General features: G+C 38.9%; 1 protein-coding gene across 2 annotated transcripts; it reads left to right on the plus strand.

Annotated features, from left to right (window-relative positions):
- Positions 1 to 3,682: 3,682 nt before the first annotated feature.
- Positions 3,683 to 7,442, plus strand: LOC125203582 (auxin transporter-like protein 2). 2 transcript variants are annotated; one of them, XM_048101961.1, is made up of 8 exons: positions 3,683 to 3,840; positions 3,917 to 4,085; positions 4,160 to 4,458; positions 4,522 to 4,705; positions 4,769 to 4,866; positions 5,237 to 5,444; positions 5,527 to 5,784; positions 6,916 to 7,442. In XM_048101961.1, exons 2-8 carry the CDS (start codon positions 3,927 to 3,929, stop codon positions 7,144 to 7,146), a joined length of 1,437 nt encoding a protein of 478 aa, XP_047957918.1. In that variant the 5' UTR covers positions 3,683 to 3,840; positions 3,917 to 3,926; the 3' UTR covers positions 7,147 to 7,442. The 2 variants fall into 2 exon arrangements, with proteins under 2 accessions (XP_047957918.1, XP_047957919.1); XM_048101962.1 differs by having other exon boundaries at positions 3,684 to 3,840; positions 3,922 to 4,085.
- The last annotated feature ends 13,026 nt before the right edge of the window (positions 7,443 to 20,468 follow it).

Raw genomic sequence — 20,468 nt, forward strand, 5'->3', positions numbered from 1 at the left:
ATTTGGTTCAACCATCACTGCAACATTCTCATCATACTCGAGATCCTTGCCCCATCTTTCTAGTCTCCCTTGAAGCATTACATCCAAGTGAGTATGAGGCATAAGATACAGATAATCCAAACTGCCCAGCTGATTTTGAGATTCAATATGAATCCAATTTAACCAATAACCACCAAACTAGTTCCCATCACCTGCCTGATGAATAATAAGGGGGGAAAATGCAGCAATATGCAATGATGCTTTCAAGACAGCAGATTCCCTACTAGCGTGATCTGATATTTGATGATCCCTAACCAATGTTACATGCACCAAAGTTTGAGCTGAATTTGCAGCATATATGTTTGTCCATGAACACGGAGGACCATGAACATGTGAGCCAAAAGGGGCTTCCGCTGGAAAGTTAAGCAGCAAAACCATCGAATAGGGAACAGAAACGTCAATAACCATCTCATCATATATGGGCTTATCATACACCAACATCGACAATATATCCTCGTCGTATACGAGCTTGTCATACACTGACATCGACAATATATCCTCGTCGTATACGGGCTTATCATGTACCGGCATCGACAATATTTTGTACTTACTATTCTTTGGTGCTTCGGGAAGCTCATAGAATATATCCTCATTATATACAGGCGTATCATACATCGACATCGAGTATATATCCTCGTTGTATACAGGTGTATCATACACCGGCATCAAAAATATATTTCTTTTACTATTCTTCGATGGTTCATCCGCATTAGATGACGTGAAGACGTCACTGAATAATGGATCGTCCACCGAACGACGCTCTGGCGCATTAGACCTCATCAGGTTAGATTTCCGCCGACGCTCATCTAGTCGCGCCAATTGCGCTGTAGGTCTCGAACCTGTTGTTGCAAATTCTCAATGTCGCACTGGAGGTCTCGAACATGTTGTCTTTGATCATTGTTCTCGATGTTGCGTAGATCACGTTGTCGTGCAGATCAGGCTGTCGTGCAGCCTCTACGTTTGGGAGATTTCCATGTCCCCCACCACGACTGCCGCCACGAGCGTCACCACATCTGCCGCCATGTCTACGTTCAGCCAATGATAATCAACCTGGATCGTGACACCAAATGATGCAGAAACGTATGAGAATAATTGAAATGGTAGTTAAAGAACTCAATGTAAAATTAATAATCAAAGTCTGTCTTTTTAATTCAACAATGAGGCCTTTATATAGTCAAAAGGAAATCCTAAAGTTATGGAAAATAAAACTAAAAGGAAATAACTAAAAGGAAATAAAATAAAAAGGAAAACCTAATTTAGTAGAAGGAAAAACAATTCCTCAAAATATTTTTCCATCTACTAATTCTATTAACTAGGAAATAAATAAAACCTAAAATTTAACTTTCTTAGCCTACATGTCTTGTCTTCTATAACTGCATTAGAAGCCAACTTGGTGATCAAAGTCTTCCAGATGTCTTCCTCTTGCTTTTGATGAAAATATGATGTTTGTGACGTGAATGGTTGTGTTTGGAGTTGTGTTTGTGGCCCTTTTATTCGTACGTTTCCAAATCCTTCTCGCATTCGTCCCAGCGAATCGCTGAGTCACCATTCAGTGAGTCTCTGGGTGGTCTCCGGAAAAAAGCATGTTCCAGTGAGTCACTGGCTAAGCTTTGAAATTTTTGTCGGTTACGGAGTGTCGCTGAGACATTTATGTCCTCAATTTCGTTCCAAGCTCTTTTATACGCCATTCTTCGGTAATTATTTATTCTTCTTCTACACAACTTCACAAAATTATAAAATTACCAAATAATCTAGAATAGGAGATAATCATGCCCTTTTATGGCCAAATATCAATCAAAATGTTTTGAATTTGCATTACTTTTTTCTTTTTCCACTGTCCAGTTACAAATAATGATCCAGTCTTCACGCTTTTAATTAAGTATATTAGATTGTTCCTCCCCATTCAATTTGCCAACAAAGTTTAACAAAGGAAAAGGATTTCAATAAGTAATTAACTTATGGGACCTAAGCGCCGCTCACACGGCATAAGGAGCCGTAAAGAAACGATTGTAAATTGTGAGCCGAGTCTGAAGTGGGCCTCTCTGGCTTTATTCCGCGCGTGTTCTGTGTTTTTAATGTGAAAGCGACTGCACTCACTCACTGCTCGATCCACTTTCTCAGCTCAAGCTAATTAACTAATTAATTCCGACGAACCGGAACTTGTTTCTATGCTTAAGCTCTAAACCAAAATTAACAGTTAAATTATGATTTTTCTATCGTTATAACTTGTCCAATAAGAGTGTCTAAACCGAAAAATCATTGATACTGAAATTAATTAACTCATGTAACAATTTAAGGCATGATTACAAATTATTTTACATGGATAGTATAAATGTTATATCATGTGTATGTAATGAGAATATGGTTTAATTTGCGGTGTTGTGGAGCTGAAAGTTTCGGCAGCATGAAAATAATATGTTTAAAAAAAGGATTAAACAAGGCCTACACGTTATAAATTACTTCCGTCCCATTAAAAATGACCCATTTTCTTTTTCAGTTTATCCTACTCAAGATGATCCATTACTAAAAATGAACACACATTTTATCTCTACTTTATTCATCCTCTCTTACTTTACTCTTTCTATTCACACACGAAATAAAGCTACATAAAATCCCGTGCCGCCCAAGGAAGGGATCATCTTCCTTGGGACGGAGGGAGTACATTTTTTGAGGTTTTTCCTTTTTTCTCCCACCTTTTTTTTAAGGAATAAGTAGATATATGAATTGATTATCAAGCACTGAAAATATAATATAATGAATTATTGATTTTAGAAACTTGTAAATCAATTTACTGAAACACGAACTTGGTCACAAAATTGGAAATACCCTAAAAATACAATTATTTTAGGGAATTTGTTCCTAAATGTGTGAACATATGGAATTGGTGATTCATGTGTATTTGTTAAGGAGTGCTTATTATATGTAGCAGTCTAAATTGGTTGGCTGAAGTTTAAGAATGATTAATTTGTTTACGACTTGAGCCTTAAGATTCTCTTTTATCACAATCTAATCTTTGCACGCATGAAACGCAAAAGGAAGACGTGCTCCATATTTCTTGAGGAAGCAACAAAGGTAGGTGAATGGTAAATGCATTATTATCAACGATTATATAATGAATAAAGAAGAAAGAACTAATTGAGCGGAAAAAAAGCCTTCATTATTATTATTATTATTATTATTATTATTATTATTATTATTATTATTATTATTATTATTATTATTATTATTATTATCTATTGTACATTATCATATTACACAGTGGAATTTCACATATGAGTTTTTGTTTTAGGAAACTAATAATGCCTTGAAACTTTAATTTACTTGAGAATCATTTGTCAAGTTCAATCATAATATGTTCTTCAAAAGTAATTTCAATATACATACCTACTTTTGACAATGAACTCATTCCGTGTCAAGTTGTATCCCATGTTTTGATGCACATGGTATTATTATCAATCATAGCACGTATCACGATTCACATGATATATTTTATGCAAAATTTGTATTCAGTTGTTACAAATTATTTTTAATAATAATAATAAAGAGTGTAGACTGTAGAGTTTCACACGGAAAAAGGCAGAAAAGAAACAGAGAAGAATTCAATAAATATTTTAATGATTATATATATGAGCTGCTTTAGTAGTGGCAGAAAGTCATATCTATTCGCTTTTCATTACTCACTCCCCTCTACTCTGTAATTAAGATCTTTCCTCTCTCTTAGATTCTGAAGTATAAAAGAAAGGAAAAAAGAAGAAGTTTGGTGCTTTTTGAGATAGTTTCGATCTGATCGCAGGGAAAACGGTAAGTGAGCCGTTTTTCATTCATTATATTTTGTTTTGTTTACAAGTTGGGATGTGATTGTGATCTGAATTGGCAGAGTAGAGAGAATGTCGACGCAGAGGCAAGCAGAGGAAGCTATTGTCTCGAGCGGGGGGAAGGAGGAGGAGGAAGAGGACAAGGAAGAAGATCATTCTTTCAGTATGAGTAACTTGCTCTGGCACGGCGGATCCGCTTGGGACGCCTGGTTCAGCTGCTCTTCCAATCAAGTAAGTAGTAGTAGTGAATTCTCTAAAAAAGTAGTAAGGAGTTTGAATGTGAATGGTATTATTGGTGGTGATAGGTTGCGCAAGTGCTGCTGACACTCCCATACTCATTTTCCCAGCTTGGGATGGTGTCTGGTATAGTGTTTCAAATATTCTACGGTTTGGTGGGAAGCTGGACTGCTTATCTGATCAGCGTTTTGTACATGGAGTACAGAAGCCGGAAGGAAAAAGAAGGTGTGAGCTTCAAAAACCATGTGATTCAGTGGTTTGAAGTTCTGGATGGATTACTTGGTCCTTACTGGAAAGCAATGGGTTTGGCTTTCAACTGCACTTTCCTTTTATTCGGATCTGTCATCCAGCTTATAGCCTGTGCTAGGTACTACTACTATTTTCAAAAATTAAATTTTTCAAAAATTAAATTTAACATGTTTTGTTACAGCAACATATACTACATCAATGATCATTTGGACAAGAGAACATGGACTTACATATTTGGAGCTTGCTGTGCAACCACTGTTTTCATTCCATCATTCCACAACTACAGAATTTGGTCTTTTTTAGGTCTCGGGATGACCACTTATACCGCTTGGTACTTAACTGCCGCCTCACTCGCTCATGGCCAGGTAATCTAATCAATTTTTATCTACTACTACTACTACTACTACTAAATAATTTTATATTAATAGGTTGCAGATGTACAACACACTGGCCCAAAAAAGCTGGTGCTCTACTTCACCGGCGCCACCAATATACTCTATACTTTTGGAGGGCATGCTGTTACAGTGTAAGCTTTTTCTTGCTATACTATATATCATCTCATCTTCTTCTTCCTCACCAGCTTTTTGCTGGTAATCTCCGGGGCTGTGAAAACAGAGTACAAATACAATACTCCCTCCCATCTTTCTTTAGTAGTAGATGCTTTTTGTTTTCGCAGAAATTATGTTAAAAATGAGTAAAATAGGAAAGGAAAAATTGTAAGGAGATAAAAAGAAAACAAAGTAAAAAGGTTGCTTTTTGTTAAAAAAAAAAAAAAAAAAAAAAAACGATGATCTATCTTCCTTTTTGGTTTGTCCCAATTAAGATGAGCCATTACTAAAACTAAAAATGCATTTATGTCACTCTCCTTTACTATCTCACATTTTGTTTTTTAACAGTGAAATAATGCACGCAATGTGGAAACCACAAAAGTTCAAGTACATATACTTGGTGGCCACACTCTATGTCTTCACTCTCACCATTCCGTCAGCCTCTGCAGTCTATTGGGCGTTTGGCGATCAGCTTCTCAACCACTCCAACGCCTTCTCACTCCTTCCCAAGACCGGATGGCGCGACGCTGCAGTCATCCTCATGCTCATCCATCAGGTCTGCTACTTGCTTTCTTCGCATTAAAAATTAAAAATTGATTTTTTAAATCTTTGGATCCATCACAATTAATTGACTGCAGTTTATAACATTCGGGTTCGCCTGTACACCACTCTACTTCGTGTGGGAGAAGGTGATCGGAATGCACGACACGAGGAGCATGTGCTTGAGGGCACTGGCTAGGCTGCCTGTGGTGATACCAATATGGTTCTTGGCTATTATATTCCCATTCTTTGGCCCCATCAATTCTGCCGTCGGAGCTCTTCTAGTCAGTTTTACCGTCTACATCATTCCGGCCCTTGCGCATATGCTTACCTACCGAAAAGCCTCCGCTCGTCAGGTAACCTTTTTTTTTTTTTTTTTTTTCATCTATACATTTGAACTAGTAATTAAATGTAAGTGGCTACTTTAATGTCCACTTTCCCTATATGGTAAGCTAGCGTAATGGAAGATCTAATCAAGATTCCAAGAATTTATATGCAGACTGCTTTGATTCAAGGATGATTTACTATGAATTTATACCTTAATAAGTATCACCAACTACCCTTTTAAAATCTGGATATATGAAGCAAATGGACTGCGTTTTTGGGAAGGAGGATGACCTTTGGTTATCTAGATATTATCCAAAAAATACAAAAGATAAAGAAAAACTGGATTTTTTTTTTAGTTTGAATATTTTAGTTTCTACAAGTTCCTACAATAATTTTTATTTTTTTATTTTGATAATTATAATATTAGTAAAATTTTAAAACAGTACTTTTTTATTTTGATAATTATAATTATTAAAATTAAAAAAATACTACCTCCATCCCATCATAAGATTCCACTTTTTGCCATTTTAGTCCGTCCCACAATAAGACTACATTTTTACTTTTACTATAAAATGGTTAGTAGGTCACACATTCTACTAACCTATTCCACTTATATTCATTATGAAACTACTATCTCCGTCCCCCAAATTTTGACACGGTTTGACCCGGCACGGGTTTTAAGAAATGTAATGGAAAGTGTGTTGAAAAAGTTGGTGGTATGTAGGTCCTACTTTTAAAGTATTAGTTTTATTTTATAATAAAATGTGAATAGGAATGATTTAGTGGAATATAGGGTCCACTACCAAAAATGGTAAAAAAGTGAAGTGTGTCAAACTTTTCAGGGACGAACCGAAATGGTAAACTATGTCAAAATTTAGGGGACGGAGGTAGTAATAAATAAAAGTGAAACTCTTACTCCACTAACTTTTTCAACTTACTTTCCTTTACATTTCCTACCTGTACCAAGTCAAATGTGGACTCCTATTGTGGGACGGAGATGGTACGATACAAGGGATTGCAATTTTGACTTTTGACCTCAGACTTTAACTAGTTTACTGCTTGATCAAGAAACATATTTATATAAAATTTAGATGTTACTTGTGAGTTGTGACCATACACATAGTTTTGGAATTAGAGTTGACATGTTGGTTTCATTACAGAATGCTGCCGAGAAGCCTCCATTCTTTCTCCCAAGCTGGGCAGCCATGTACGCTATAAATACATTCATAGTTATTTGGGTCTTGATAGTGGGGTTCGGATTTGGTGGTTGGGCTAGTGTGACCAATTTTGTGAGACAAGTTGATACATTTGGGCTATTCGCCAAGTGCTACCAGTGCAAGCCGCCGCCCGCTACACATCCACTAGCAGCGGCACCGCCGCCACAACACTAGCAATTCTTCGACGACAAGGACAAAGGTTTCCTTTTCTTTCTTCTTCCCTTCCTATCTTCAATTTTTTTTTTTTTTTTTTTTTTTTTTTTTTTTGTAATATAATATGGGGAAGAGTAATGTTTTCCCTTACCATGTGATGCGTGTTTTCTTTTATTCCTTGGTTTTGGAATATTTTTGTTTATTTAATTAAGTGAGGATATAGATTGTTGAATTGTGGTGGGTTAATTCCTTTGCTTTGTTAGAAGGTTTATTAATTTACAGGCCATTCCAGTTCAGCCTAGTTCTTTTCGTTTTTATTTGTTGTCCATTTGCTTGGCTATTTCTTATTAGTAGAATAACATACTCTCTCCGTTCCATAGTAATAAAGTCATTTTGTCATTGTAGTACGTTTTATAGTAATACAGTCATTTCTCTTTTTAGTTAAAGTCAACACATTTTTCCAAATCTACTTAATCTCCGTGCCAAAAAGAAACGTCTCAATTACTATGGAACGGAGGAAGTATAAAACTTGATTACTATTCCCTCCTTCCTTCTTGGTAAAATGACACATTTCTTAGTCGATAGAGAATTTTAGAAATTATTGATTAATGTATTTAATTAGAAAGAGAAAATGTGGGTTAAGAATTAAATAGAGAGAGAAAGAAAATTAAAAATTTAATTATAAAGAGAAATAATGGTCTAGTGTATTAATTGAAGAGAAAAAGTTTTCAATAATACAAATGTATTAGTATCTTATTTGAAACTAACTAAAAGGAAAATTGTTTTATCTTATTTGAAATGGAGGAAGTAGAATTCTTACTTTTGCTTGATAATCCATTTGTTATATTCGCGTTGATCCTAAATACTTTTGCTAGAGTATACTAATTCATTTTTATTCGACAAACTAATGCACTGAATAAAGCCAATATATATTGATAAACCTTTATCATTATTTTTGTAAATGAGTATTTAGTCGGAGCTTTTTTTCCTATGCAAGCTAGGTATCAAAATCTAATTACTTTCTCTCCCATAAAAGATGTCATACTTTCCTTTTTAGTTTGTCTCATAAAAAATATTATATTTTCTTTTATAGAAAAAAATCTCTCTCACGTAAATATAAAAATTATATTTTCTTTTTTTATTTAACACACAAAACAAAACCTCCTAAAATTCTGTACCGTCCCATAAATATATGACATTTTTTGTGGGACGGAGGGAATATTGTTTATTGACTAATCTCTTGAATAACGAGTGTGGGATGTGGGACCATACCACCAATCACATGGCAGCTCATTTGTTTGCTTGATTATCACGAGCCGCTGTTTTCTCTCCCCTATTTATGGGATGATTTATGCATATTGAACATGCATCAACATGCTTCGTATGATACTTTCAATATATAACTAAGACCAATTTTATGGATGACATTAAATATTATAAATTTAACTAAGGATAAAGATTAATTAATAAAAGTTATATATACACAAAATATCATTCAATTTTAACTAGAATAAGACCAAATTATTTTATATTTTTAGCATCATTAATTACCTACTTTATAGCTAATTTAACCCTATTTTATAATTATAGGAGAAAAAATACACTATTATTACAATTTTTCGTAGTTATTTATATTATATTATATTATAAAATATGTAATTGATTTTATTCTTGAAAATATCCATTTTTATTGAAAGATTAATAATAAAATTTTAGATAGAATAGTCATTCATAGTATTTTAATATACTCATTATATTTAAACTACCACAACGATATGAAGATAGAAAAATTATTTCTTTTCCTATAAAGTACAATTTGGGAAAAATATTTTTTGTTTGAAATTTCTCTGGTATTATGCCATATATATTTTTAAATCTACTTGTATTTTATTTTAATTTCTTCGCAAGTATTATAGTACATGTTGGTAGAAATTTCAAAAGGGAAAATTTATTTGTTTGCAATAAAAAAACATTTCACTTAAATTTATTTTTTAATATTTCTTTGTAATAATATATTTTTAATTTTTTATACATATTATTTTGCTAGTATATACTATTTCTTAGTATACATTGATAAGATTTTAAAAATGAAAATTTTATATATTTAAGAAACTATTATCATTGAATGATATTATGTGAACGTGTGACATTGTTATAAAATATTATTAATAATATAATATAGTCTGATGATGGGAGATCCTTTGACTCAGTACATATAAAACAATCTTCTAATATATAGCTCATCCTGCACAAATTGACAAGACTATGAAAAACTGAAATTATATGATAAATCAATATAATTTCAATATTTCAATGAAATATTTTATTACTAATTTCATAATTATTTTCGTACTGCGTTAAATTAATACTTCCTTCGTCCGTGAAATGTTGTCCAATTTTGCTATTTTGGTTTGTCCATGAATAGTTAATCCACTTTGCTTTTTTTTTTATACTTTTTATAAATGGACCTCACTTTCCCCTACTCTTTACACTCACATTTTATTATAAAACTAATATATAAACGTGGGACCTTCATTTTACTAACTTTTTCAATTTACTTTTCTTCATATTTCTTAAAATCCGCACCAAGTCAAACTTGGAAAATATTTAATGGGCGGAGAGAGTATCATCAGTGGCAGACACACAACGAAGGGAGGAAGGGCTTAAGCCCTCCTCAATTTACTTTTTCTTTTAATATTTTATACTTCAAAAAATTTTGAAATTTCTAAAAAATGTCTTTAGCCCTCACCAATCTAATGTATGTGAAGTCTAAAATGTAAAAGATTAAACAAGGATGCGCTGAAATTTAATTGTGAAGTCTAAAATGTAAAAGATTAAACAAGGATGCGCTGAAATTTAAAATTACAGAAGGAATTTTTAATAAAATGGTTGTCGTTGCTATTTGAGAAAGAAGATGAGATGAGATAACTAAGACTAATTAAATTAATAAGAATAGTAAAATTGGCAAATGTCAAGTCCCCTACCTATAGACTATGCCTATATCACGCGTTCCACTTAGTACTCCCTCCATCCCATTCAAGATGGTCATATTCTTGAGTGGCACGGGATTATAGGAAATGTTATAGGTGAAATAAATTAGAGAGGAAAAAAGTAGTTGAATATTTTAATGAGGAGAGATGAGAGAGGAGGTTATTTCCAAAATTAGAAAATGGTCATCTTAATTGAGACAAACAAAAAAGGAAAAATGGTCATCTTGAATGAAACGAAGTGAGTAATTTTTAGTGTATTAAAAATGTTTAATTGTTGCACTGTAATTTAAAAATGTACTAGTACATGTTTTTACTACTCTTATAAATACAGTAACTTCAAATGTTTTTCATTTTGATTCATTAGTTATTTAAAAATTTTAAAAATCTTTGTATCCTTTATTACACTGCTAATAATTTAGATTTCACTGCAACTAATATTATTTCAAATAGTTTATCATTTTTTTTGTTCTAATTATACCAGTTTCACTTTAAAACTCGTGTCGCCACAAAATTTCTCTTATCGAAAGACGAAAGAAGTGTATGTTAACTAAAAAAAGTTATTGTACAGCCCATGCCATAAAATATTTCTGCATCCGCCACTGAGTATCATAATAGGGATGGTTCGATGATAGCAACTTGTGGCACCCAACATATTTAAGGAGGTTAAATCATGTTTTGTTTTTCTCCCCAATGAAAACCAACATTTGTTGTCACAATTTCATTCAAAGGTGCACCAATTGTACTAAAAATCTTGACAAACCTCCTGTCCAGAATCTTTGTCCTAGCAACAAGGAGCTTAGACATTATTGTATGAGGTGCCGAGTTCGAGCCCTCTTCACATCAGTTGTAATTCTCCTCCTTTCTATGAGAATTTGTTTAAAAATAAAATCCTTAACAAACCTCCTATAGAAACTTTGCAAGACTACGAAAACCTCTAACTTGTGCTACATTTTGAGGAATTGACTATTCTAAAATAGCTTTCACATTCTCCTTTTCCATTTTAATCGCATTAGCACTGACCACAAAACCATGAAAAACAACTTTATCCATGCAAAAAAGAACACTTTTTGAGATTAGCACACAATGATTCTTTTCTTAAGGTGTCCAAAACAACATGCACATGATTAAGATGTTCATCCACATTTTTGCTATAGATAAGAATATCATCAAAATAAATAACCACAAATTTTCAAATGAATTTAGTGGTGGCAAAATGGGTAGCGGGTAATGGGTAATTCCCATCTCGACCCGCTACCCGCCGGGTATTTGGTACCCACTACCCGACGATAACGGGAAACGGGGCGGGATCGGGTATTGTGTTTTAGAGTTTTGCGGGTAGCGGGTATACCCACTACCCGCGCGGGTATACCCGTTGGTCCCAATAATTCCCGTTATTATTAGTATTAGTCATATTCCATCTTTTAATAATCCCTTCGTTTCATATTAATAGAAGTGTTTCAAATAGTTAAAGTGGAGAAAAAAAGTAAATAGTTAAATAATAGCCATATACACACTCATTTTGAAAAATTAAAGATAAATAGTTAGAATGAAGAAAAAAAAAATGAAACAACAACGCTTATCATGCTCTATAAGGAATTTCGGACGGTCTCTCTCTCTAGAATCTCCTCTCTAGAATTTCCTCGCTAGAGCAGCACCCTTCCTCGCCTTCCCGACCAAAATCTCACCGGCGACCCCCCAATCTCTCCACAACCCTCCCCCCACCTCCTCCTCCCCTCCTCTCCTCGTCTTGCTCTCGCACCGTCTCCCCCTCCGCTCTTTCCCGTAAGACCGCCCAGTTCCGAGGGGCTCTCTACAGCTCCATCACCCTCCGGCGGAGATCTCCTCCCCGGCTCCCCATGGAGGAGCCCGATGGAAGTCGTAACATTCACCAGCCGGTGGTCTTTCGAGCCTCCGGCAACCCCGACTCTAGTGAGAGTCAGACAGTAAAGGAACATAGAGAAAAGATCACCAAGCGTACTAAATCCAGAAAATCTACCCCCGACCTATGATGAAAGAGGGAGGTAGGAAGAGGTTCGCCTTCTCACCATCGCCGGAGCGTAAACAAGCCTTCAAAACAATGAATTCATAGAGGAGCGGGGCCGCGATCTCCGAAATAGGCGAAATCTCTTGTCGGACCTGTCGGAGGTCGCCGACATGGTTAATATCCCAACCCTCTCAAAGGTCAACGAGGCTTCTTCTTCCACTCCGGCGGTCATCGCTCCACCGGTTGGGGTCCATCAAAAGGAGAAGGAGGTTCCCGAGTTCACCGTGGGGAAGTTTAAAGTTATGGTTGGCTCATCGGCCGCCACTGGCGATCTTCCGGAACAGATGGGCGTCCATCCGGCCGACGACCACCAACCCCTAACAGCTGGTCTAGATGCTCCCGCCCCTGTAGCAATGCAAAGACCTGCTGGCCCCTACGCTGACTCAAAGCACCACTCTAGCAAAGATACAAAAGGCAAATTGGAAAGTCACACCAACCTCTTCCCAAAAATAGAAGTAACGGCTACTTTGGTCAATGCTAGTTTGAATAGTTCCAAAAATGTCAATCCCCTCCTTGCTGGCAATGACGCAACAGACATGGTCGAAGATAGAGCTCAACCAGACCTCACGCCGGAGAAGGGCTCCGAACCGGCTCTAGCCCCGGCGGCCGGCAACACCCTCTCGCGGCAGGAAGACCTCTCCCACTGTAATCAACTAGTGATTTTCATAGGCGATCCCATCCAAGCAGGTGCCGCAGCTAATTATCCCATCACGGTGGATAATCAAGTTGCTCCCCTCGAAGGGGAAGTGATCTCGGCTCCGGCTGATAGCACATCCTCCCCGATGGTGGTCCAACCTTCCAACCAGCAAACTGTAAACTCGCTTCTCTGGATTGCAGACCCCTGGTTATGTCCTCGGCCCCTCCGAACCAGCCGGAAAAACAGAGCATCTTCTGTCTTCCGACAACTACATGGCAGTCCCCCGAGAGGCTCTCTCCGTCAACCCATGACTTCCTGTTTCCTCCGGAAGACTTCCCGCCACTTAGTCGTGGCAGAACGAATAGCTTGTGCTACAACTTTGAACCAGGTGGCCCTTCAGCCCCTCCCCCCTCTACAAATCTCTCTGGTGCACTAAAGGGAGCTGTCCTAAGAGGAACCGTCCTACCGGAGACTAAGCCTCCGCAAAACCCCCCAAGGAAGGAATCTAGAACCAAGGCTGGAAGCTCAGCAGTTCCGCCCTCTCCGCCAGCAGCCCACACCCAAAGACAGCAGCCGATATCCTCCGGAGCTCTAGACCTGCTTCAGGGCCGCAACCCTTCGAACCCAACGCGATGAAAAAGATTGGTTCAATTGCCATCAACAACAACAAGCCTGCTATCTATTTTTCAGCTGAAGAAACCCACTCACTTGCAGAAAACATGGGGCACGCCATAGTTGGGAAGTTCTCTCAGTTGATGCCCTCCTCGCTCCAAATTCAACGTGCCCTTGAGGACATCAAGTTCACATATAGCTATACATGGAAGTACATCAACGCCAAACACATCTTGATTCAATTTGAGGATATCATGGACTACGCGAGGATGCTCAATGGGCCAAAGGGTATACCGCTATGGTTCGTTGGACACACCCCAATGCGTGTCTTTAAGTGGACTTGGGACTTCGATCTCTTCCATGAATCTCCAATTGCCGCTATATGGTGCAACCTGATCGCTCTTCCGCTTCACCTCTTTGACATTTCGGCTCTCTTTGCGATTGGGAAACTCTTGGGCAATCCAATTCAAGTTGATCAATCTACGGCTGATAGATCGAGACTCTCCTTCGCCCGGCTTTGCATCGAAATCGACATCACAAAAACCCCACCGGAGGAAGTGGTAATAGAAATGGGTGGCAACGTGATTGAAGTTAAGGTGGTATGGGATAAATTCCCGGCGTACTATTCCGTTTGCAGACACGTAGGCCACAAACGTGCAACTGTTATGCCGCGGCCCGGAAAAAACAACAACCTTGGAATGATTCAACCAATAACGAGCAGAAGAGTAAAGAAAACGATGAGACCAATGGTAAGGAGCATGGAGACCAACAGAAGCGAATTAAAGGGCGATACGAATGGGCAAGAAAGGATCAACTGCCGCACCAGCCAGAGGGAGCACTAGTGCTAAAACCGACAAACAATGGAGACCGATTGAACTCGGACCTGCCCTGCCCATCGGATATTATAGGCGACCATGCAAATCCTAAGGGACCTGACGATGGGTTCCTAACCCAAGGGAGACATCGGGATCGTGAGAGAAGGGAAGCAACCCCCAACCTTAAGAGACACAGCCAGTCTCTGGGTAGAAGTGGGAGTGGAAACTCGGCACGAATGAGCTACAACACCCCACGGACACACTCCCTCTCACCGCCCGCCCATTCCACTGGGACAGACCAACGAAGAGGCGAGGAACTCAAGGGAGCACATCCACTTGAGTTTAACTCCCTCAGCACAAATCAATACTACATACTCATGGACAATGGAACTTTTGAGTCAGAGGCATACAAAGATGCGGTAGATCGAGACGAGGACTTGAGTATGGATGCAGATCAAGTGTTACATGGGCGGCGGAGCGCGGGATAGCTACCACGGCCGATTTTTATTCTGTCATCTATGGAAAATGTACAGGAGAAGGCAGATATCCCCTCTGGAATAAACTGAGGGATCTAACCGACTCTATGGAAGGAGTTCCATGGATGATCGGAGGGGATTTTAATACCATCCTGCACCCCTCGGAAAGAGAAGGGAGTGACACAAACCGACAACGGGAGATGATCGACCTGGCGGAAACCATCGAGGATTGCAGGCTGACCGACCCCGGATTCGATGGGCCAAGATTCACTTGGACTAAGAATAATCTTTTCGAACGACTTGATAGAATGTTGGTAGGGGAAACCTGTACTTCTACCTTCGCCACCACTCGAATCACTCACCTCCCTAGAATCTGCTCGGACCACGGTCCACTTCTCATGAGATACAAGCTCTCGGAAGATCCCCGCCGTGGAGGCAGCCCTTTCCGCTTTCAGAATATGTGGTTCCATCACCAGGGATTCCAACAAGTTGTAAGAGAATCATGGAGTCAAACAACAGGCGCCTCGGGTCTTCTTCAATTGGAAATCAAACTCAAACGCCTCAAAGCCGCACTTAAGAGTTGGAACAGGGACACTTTCGGGAATTTATTCGCCAATCTGCAACGGGCGGAAGAGAACATCGCGGAGGCTCAAGGGGAGTTTGAAGAAGACCCCTCGGGTCACAACAGAGCCCGGCTCAATAGGCTGATTGCGGAATACATTCTCTTGCTTAAAATGGAGGAAGATTATTGGAAACAAAAATCGGCCGTAAGATGGATAGCGGAAGGGGACAGAAACACAAAGTTCTACCAAAGTTGGGTTAAACAAAAGAGGATCAAAGCTCGAATCCACGCCGTCCAAGTAGGAGATAGATCAATCTCAGAGGCGGAGGAAATTAGATCTTCAGCGATCACTTTCTTCCAAGACCTTCTCGCCCCCACGGAACTCCACCTCAATGAACCGGAGATCGGGCTTATTAAGGGACTTCCGGAGGACATCGATAGGAACGCCCTTATTGCCCCACCTACACCAGAAGAGGTTAAAGAAGCGATATTTGGCATCTCGAGCGATAGCACACCGGGCCCAATGGATTCTTGGCCGCTTTCTTCCATAAATGTTGGGATATTGTAGGGCAAGACGTGATTGGGGCAACTGAACAATTCTTCAATGGTGCTTACCTCCCAAGGAGCATCACAGCCACTACAATTGTGCTCATTCCCAAGAAGACGAACCCGAAGGCGTGGACCGACTATAGGCCAATCAGCCTATGCAATGTCACGAATAAGATCCTCACCAAGATCCTCACGGGCCGCCTCACCCCCCTCCTCCCGCTGATCATTGCTCCCAACCAAAGCGGCTTCATCAAGGGCAGGTTGCTTAGCGACAACGTCCTTTTGGCACAAGAAATGTTCCATGAGCTACCCCGCTGTAGCCCCTCTCCGAACATGGGACTCAAACTAGATATGGCAAAGGCTTATGATAGAGTGCAATGGCCTTTTCTCCTCAAGATCCTGGAACAAATGGGTTTCCCGAGTGGTTGGATTAGCATGATCAACCGCTGCATCGGATCCTGCTGGTTCTCGGTTTTAATTAACGGCTATCCATCGGCTTCTTTAAATCCACGAGGGGTCTAAGACAAGGAGACCCCATATCTCCGGCCCTCTTTGTTATTGCTGCCGATTACCTCTCACGATCTCTCGACAAGACTATCCTGGGTAACAAGGAAATGAAATTTAAATCCTCGCGGCCGAGCATGGAGGTAAGCCACCTAGCCTACGCAGATGACATCCTTATCTTCACCCAGGCAGCCGATGCTTCCCTCCAGCGACTGAAACAGTGCCTTGACGATTACATGGCGGTATCTGGTCAACAGATCAACCTCCAAAAGAGTAACTTCTATGTCACTGCAGGCTTCTCTGGCTGGGCTGCACGTATTCAAGACATCGGGGGCATCGTGCGAGGATCTTTCCCTTTCCTCTACCTCGGAGTGCCTATCTACCGAGGCATAAAGAGATCAGACATGTTTCTTTTCCTCCGAGAGAAAATTGCTAAAAGGATCAGGGGTTGGGGCCATCGGCACCTCTCCTTCGGGGGTCGCCTCACCTTGATTAAAAGTACACTCGAAGCCATCCCGATTCACATATTCCAGTCAATCGAACCCACGACTAGAGTAATTAAACAACTTGAGCAGTTGCTAGCTCGATTCTTCTGGGGCTTTTTATCCTTTTTTGAATTTTAAGGGTTTTCTAAACATTTATAAGTAGAGTTATCCTTTTTTTGACGACATCTTCGGACGACAAATTTTGGCACTTCAATCTTTTAGGGGCGAAGAAGATAATTTACTCTTTTTTGGCTTATTTTTAATTTCTACAGTTATTTTTTTTCATTTTGAGTTTTTAGGGTTTTCTAAAAGCATTTAAGTAGAGTTATCCTTGTTTTTACAACACTTTTTGGAATTTTCCGTCAAGAAACGGGAAAAAAAAATAAAAAAAAAATAGAACTACACAAAATATACAACAAATAATAAACCTGAAATTGTACAAAAATCCCCCCTTCTTTAATTACATCACCGAACCTACGTGTAAAATTCACGAAACCTCAAAACAACGGTTAACACTCTAAACTGATAGACATTGGTTCTGACTTCATGAGTGGTAGTTTCATAGGCTCAAACCATTCAACATGGTGAGCAAAGGAGTACAAAACTTAAACAAAAACTACAACTCCCCAAAAGCAAAGAAACGCCACAAAACAACATACCAATCACAACCAACAACCGCCGCAAACAAAGCCAGCCCAAAAGGAACACACGACAAACCAAAAACTACAGCAAAGTACCAAACATCCACACCAAAGATGAAAAGCCACAACTCACCAGATAAACTTCATTTGTGTCCCAACCAAAGGAGTAGTTTTTTCTCTACATCCCAATTTGGTTTCATCTTTTCGAAGATTACTTTATTCCTGAGCCACCAGATTGAACAAGAGATCACGTAGAAAAGAGAGCTCCAAATTTCTTATCAAATCTCCTGAACGGTGTGTCCATCCATGTAAGAAAACAAGATATTGGGTCCTTGGGCATGCAAAAGGTGAGATTCCAGCACTTGCATCCAAAATACCATAGGTTACTGGAGAATCTGCAATGAAAAATGATATGGTCAATTGTTTCTGGTTCTTCTCTGCACAGTACGCAAAGCTCATCTTCGACTCCAGGGAAGCGAAATCGAAAGAGTCTCTACTTAGTGTTTAGTCTGCCTTGCAATATAAACCAAATTAGGAGTTGTGCACGCGGTGGGGCCACATTTCTCCATGCCAACTTTCCGTTAGAGAATTGGTTCCTTTCTTTCCCCAAAATGCGAGTAACCTGCAAGTAAAAATCAGAAACAAAGAAAGGAGCTAGTTTGTTATAAGTCCACATCCTCACATCTCTCACACTATCACTCTCACTCAGATTTTTGTGATCCACGGCAAGATAGAGGTCCCTTTCCAAATCTTCCTCCCAAGCAAAAAGACTTCTTCTCCATATAAAGTTCCAAATCCATTTTTTCTCCTCCCATTTACCCATCTCCCGAATAAGGTTATTTTGTTGAGTAGAAATTACAAATAACCTTGGGAATAGAGTCTTGAGGGTATCATCCCCAATCCAATTGTCAAGCCAAAATCTAGTGTTAGCTCATTGCCCACTTTCACTTTGATTCCATGCTTTGCCACTTCCTGCACTTCTTTACTAAAATGTGAGAAGTTTAGAATCTGACCCCATGGGCTTGACATGCTTCTCTTTTCAATCATTTGAAGATCTCCAATGTGTCTAGTATTGTGTATGGAGCTTACAACTTTCTTCCAGAGAGGGCATTTATTTTCTGTAAATTTCCACCACCATTTGAATAATAAAGCTGCATCCCTTATGTGGATGTCGCCAACTCCTAGTCCTCCATGATCAATAGGCCTTTGAATAATTTCCCATGCAATTAAGTTGCCTCCCTTTGATCCTACCTTTTTACCCCAAAAAAACCGTCTCTGCAACTGGATAATGCGTTTGGCTACAGTCTTCGGTAATCTGAAGAGACTAAGGTAATACATTGGGAGGCTATTGAGAACTGCCTTAATCAGAATCAGTCTTCCTGCTTTGGACAGGGTTGTTGTTTTCCACATTGCAAGTCTTTTCTCTACTTTTTTGAGGATTGGCTTCCACGTGTGAGATTTTTTTGGGTTAGCCCCTAAAGGAATACCAAGGTAAGTTATTGGCAAGTTGGCCACCACACATTTCAGCGTTGCCAAAATTTCTTCAATCCAGTCCACCTTGCATCTTATTGGAATGAGCACGGATTTTCCATAATTAATTCTAAGCCCTGTCATCAAAGCAAAGGAGTTTAGGAGCTTTTTGTAATTCTCCAGAATGGTTTTCTCCGCCGGGGCAAAGATAACTGTATCATCCGCAAACTGAAGGTGTGTGAGTGGAACCTGCTGGAAGAATTGAGTGAACAATTACATAAAGCTCTCTATGATGATTAACCGAGAACGACGGAGAAGGAGCACAAACTGTAAAGCGGAAGCGTACCTTGATCTATATTGAATAGAACGGCTGAATTGCTTTGCAGCGGCTATGGATCTTCCAAACGATCAGAGACGTCCTTCACAGAGATATTGAACGTTCTTCTGACGTCTGGGGACCATAACCCTAGTTTATATTTACATAAAATATAAACCCCTTTATTTTCTATTCAGTCCCTCATCAAATAGAAAATCCCATATGGTATCTACACTTATTTCCATAACAAAATAAATACACTTTAGCCCAAACTTTAATCTTTATTGGATCACTTTAATTGGGCAACTGAAAGATAGCCATACACATTAAATTAGTCATGTGGAAGCCCAAAATTCTAACAATCTCCCACTTGGGCAACACATGACACCAAATAAATGTGTACAAACTGAATGAGCGCTCAAAAGTGCTATCACATAGTGTATTTCCGAACAATCTTATTATCAACCATATCGACATAGGACTAAAGGGGCAGTCACCATATTTTTTCATGATTAAACCCATCAGTAATCACATATGTAAATATAATCAACAACAGATCAATTATGGAGTGTAGCATGGAAATTTCATGCAAGGTGATCATACATGCCTATTTCCAACTGGTCCTCCCAAAGTGATATCAAACCAAAACCAAATTACACAAGTAATGGACAAAATATAACACTTTATTTCTACAGAAAATAACATGAGTTTTATAACATGTTTAAACACAATATAGAGCATTAACAAAATTCACTACTCCCACTAAACGGAAGTGTCCTCAAATGACAAAACACCATATGGGCTACATGCCCATGAAAGACCTTAGGTGGTAGTCCCTTAGTAAGCGGATCTGCAATCATCAAATCCGTTCCTATATGCTCTATAGAAATTTTTCCAATCTAAACCATTTCTTTTACAACTAGGAACTTTATCTCAATATGCTTTGACTTAGCAAAGCTCCTATTGTTGTTGGAGTACTGCACTGCAGAGTTATTGTCACAATACAACTTAAGTGGTCTTTCAACTCCTTGAATCGCAGCCCAGTGACAAAATTTCGCAGCAATAACCCATGACAAGATGCCTCATAACAAGCTCCGAATTCTGCTGCCATGGTGGAAGGTGCCACAAGTGTCTGCTTAGCACTTCTCCACGATATGGCTCCTCCTGCCAGCAGAAATACATAACCCGAGGTGGCATCCAGCAAAATCAGAATCAGAATACCCAATGATCTCCAAATGATCT

The sequence above is a fragment of the Salvia hispanica genome, chromosome 2 (genome assembly GCF_023119035.1).
Source record: "Salvia hispanica cultivar TCC Black 2014 chromosome 2, UniMelb_Shisp_WGS_1.0, whole genome shotgun sequence".
Classification (NCBI taxonomy): domain Eukaryota; kingdom Viridiplantae; phylum Streptophyta; class Magnoliopsida; order Lamiales; family Lamiaceae; genus Salvia; species Salvia hispanica.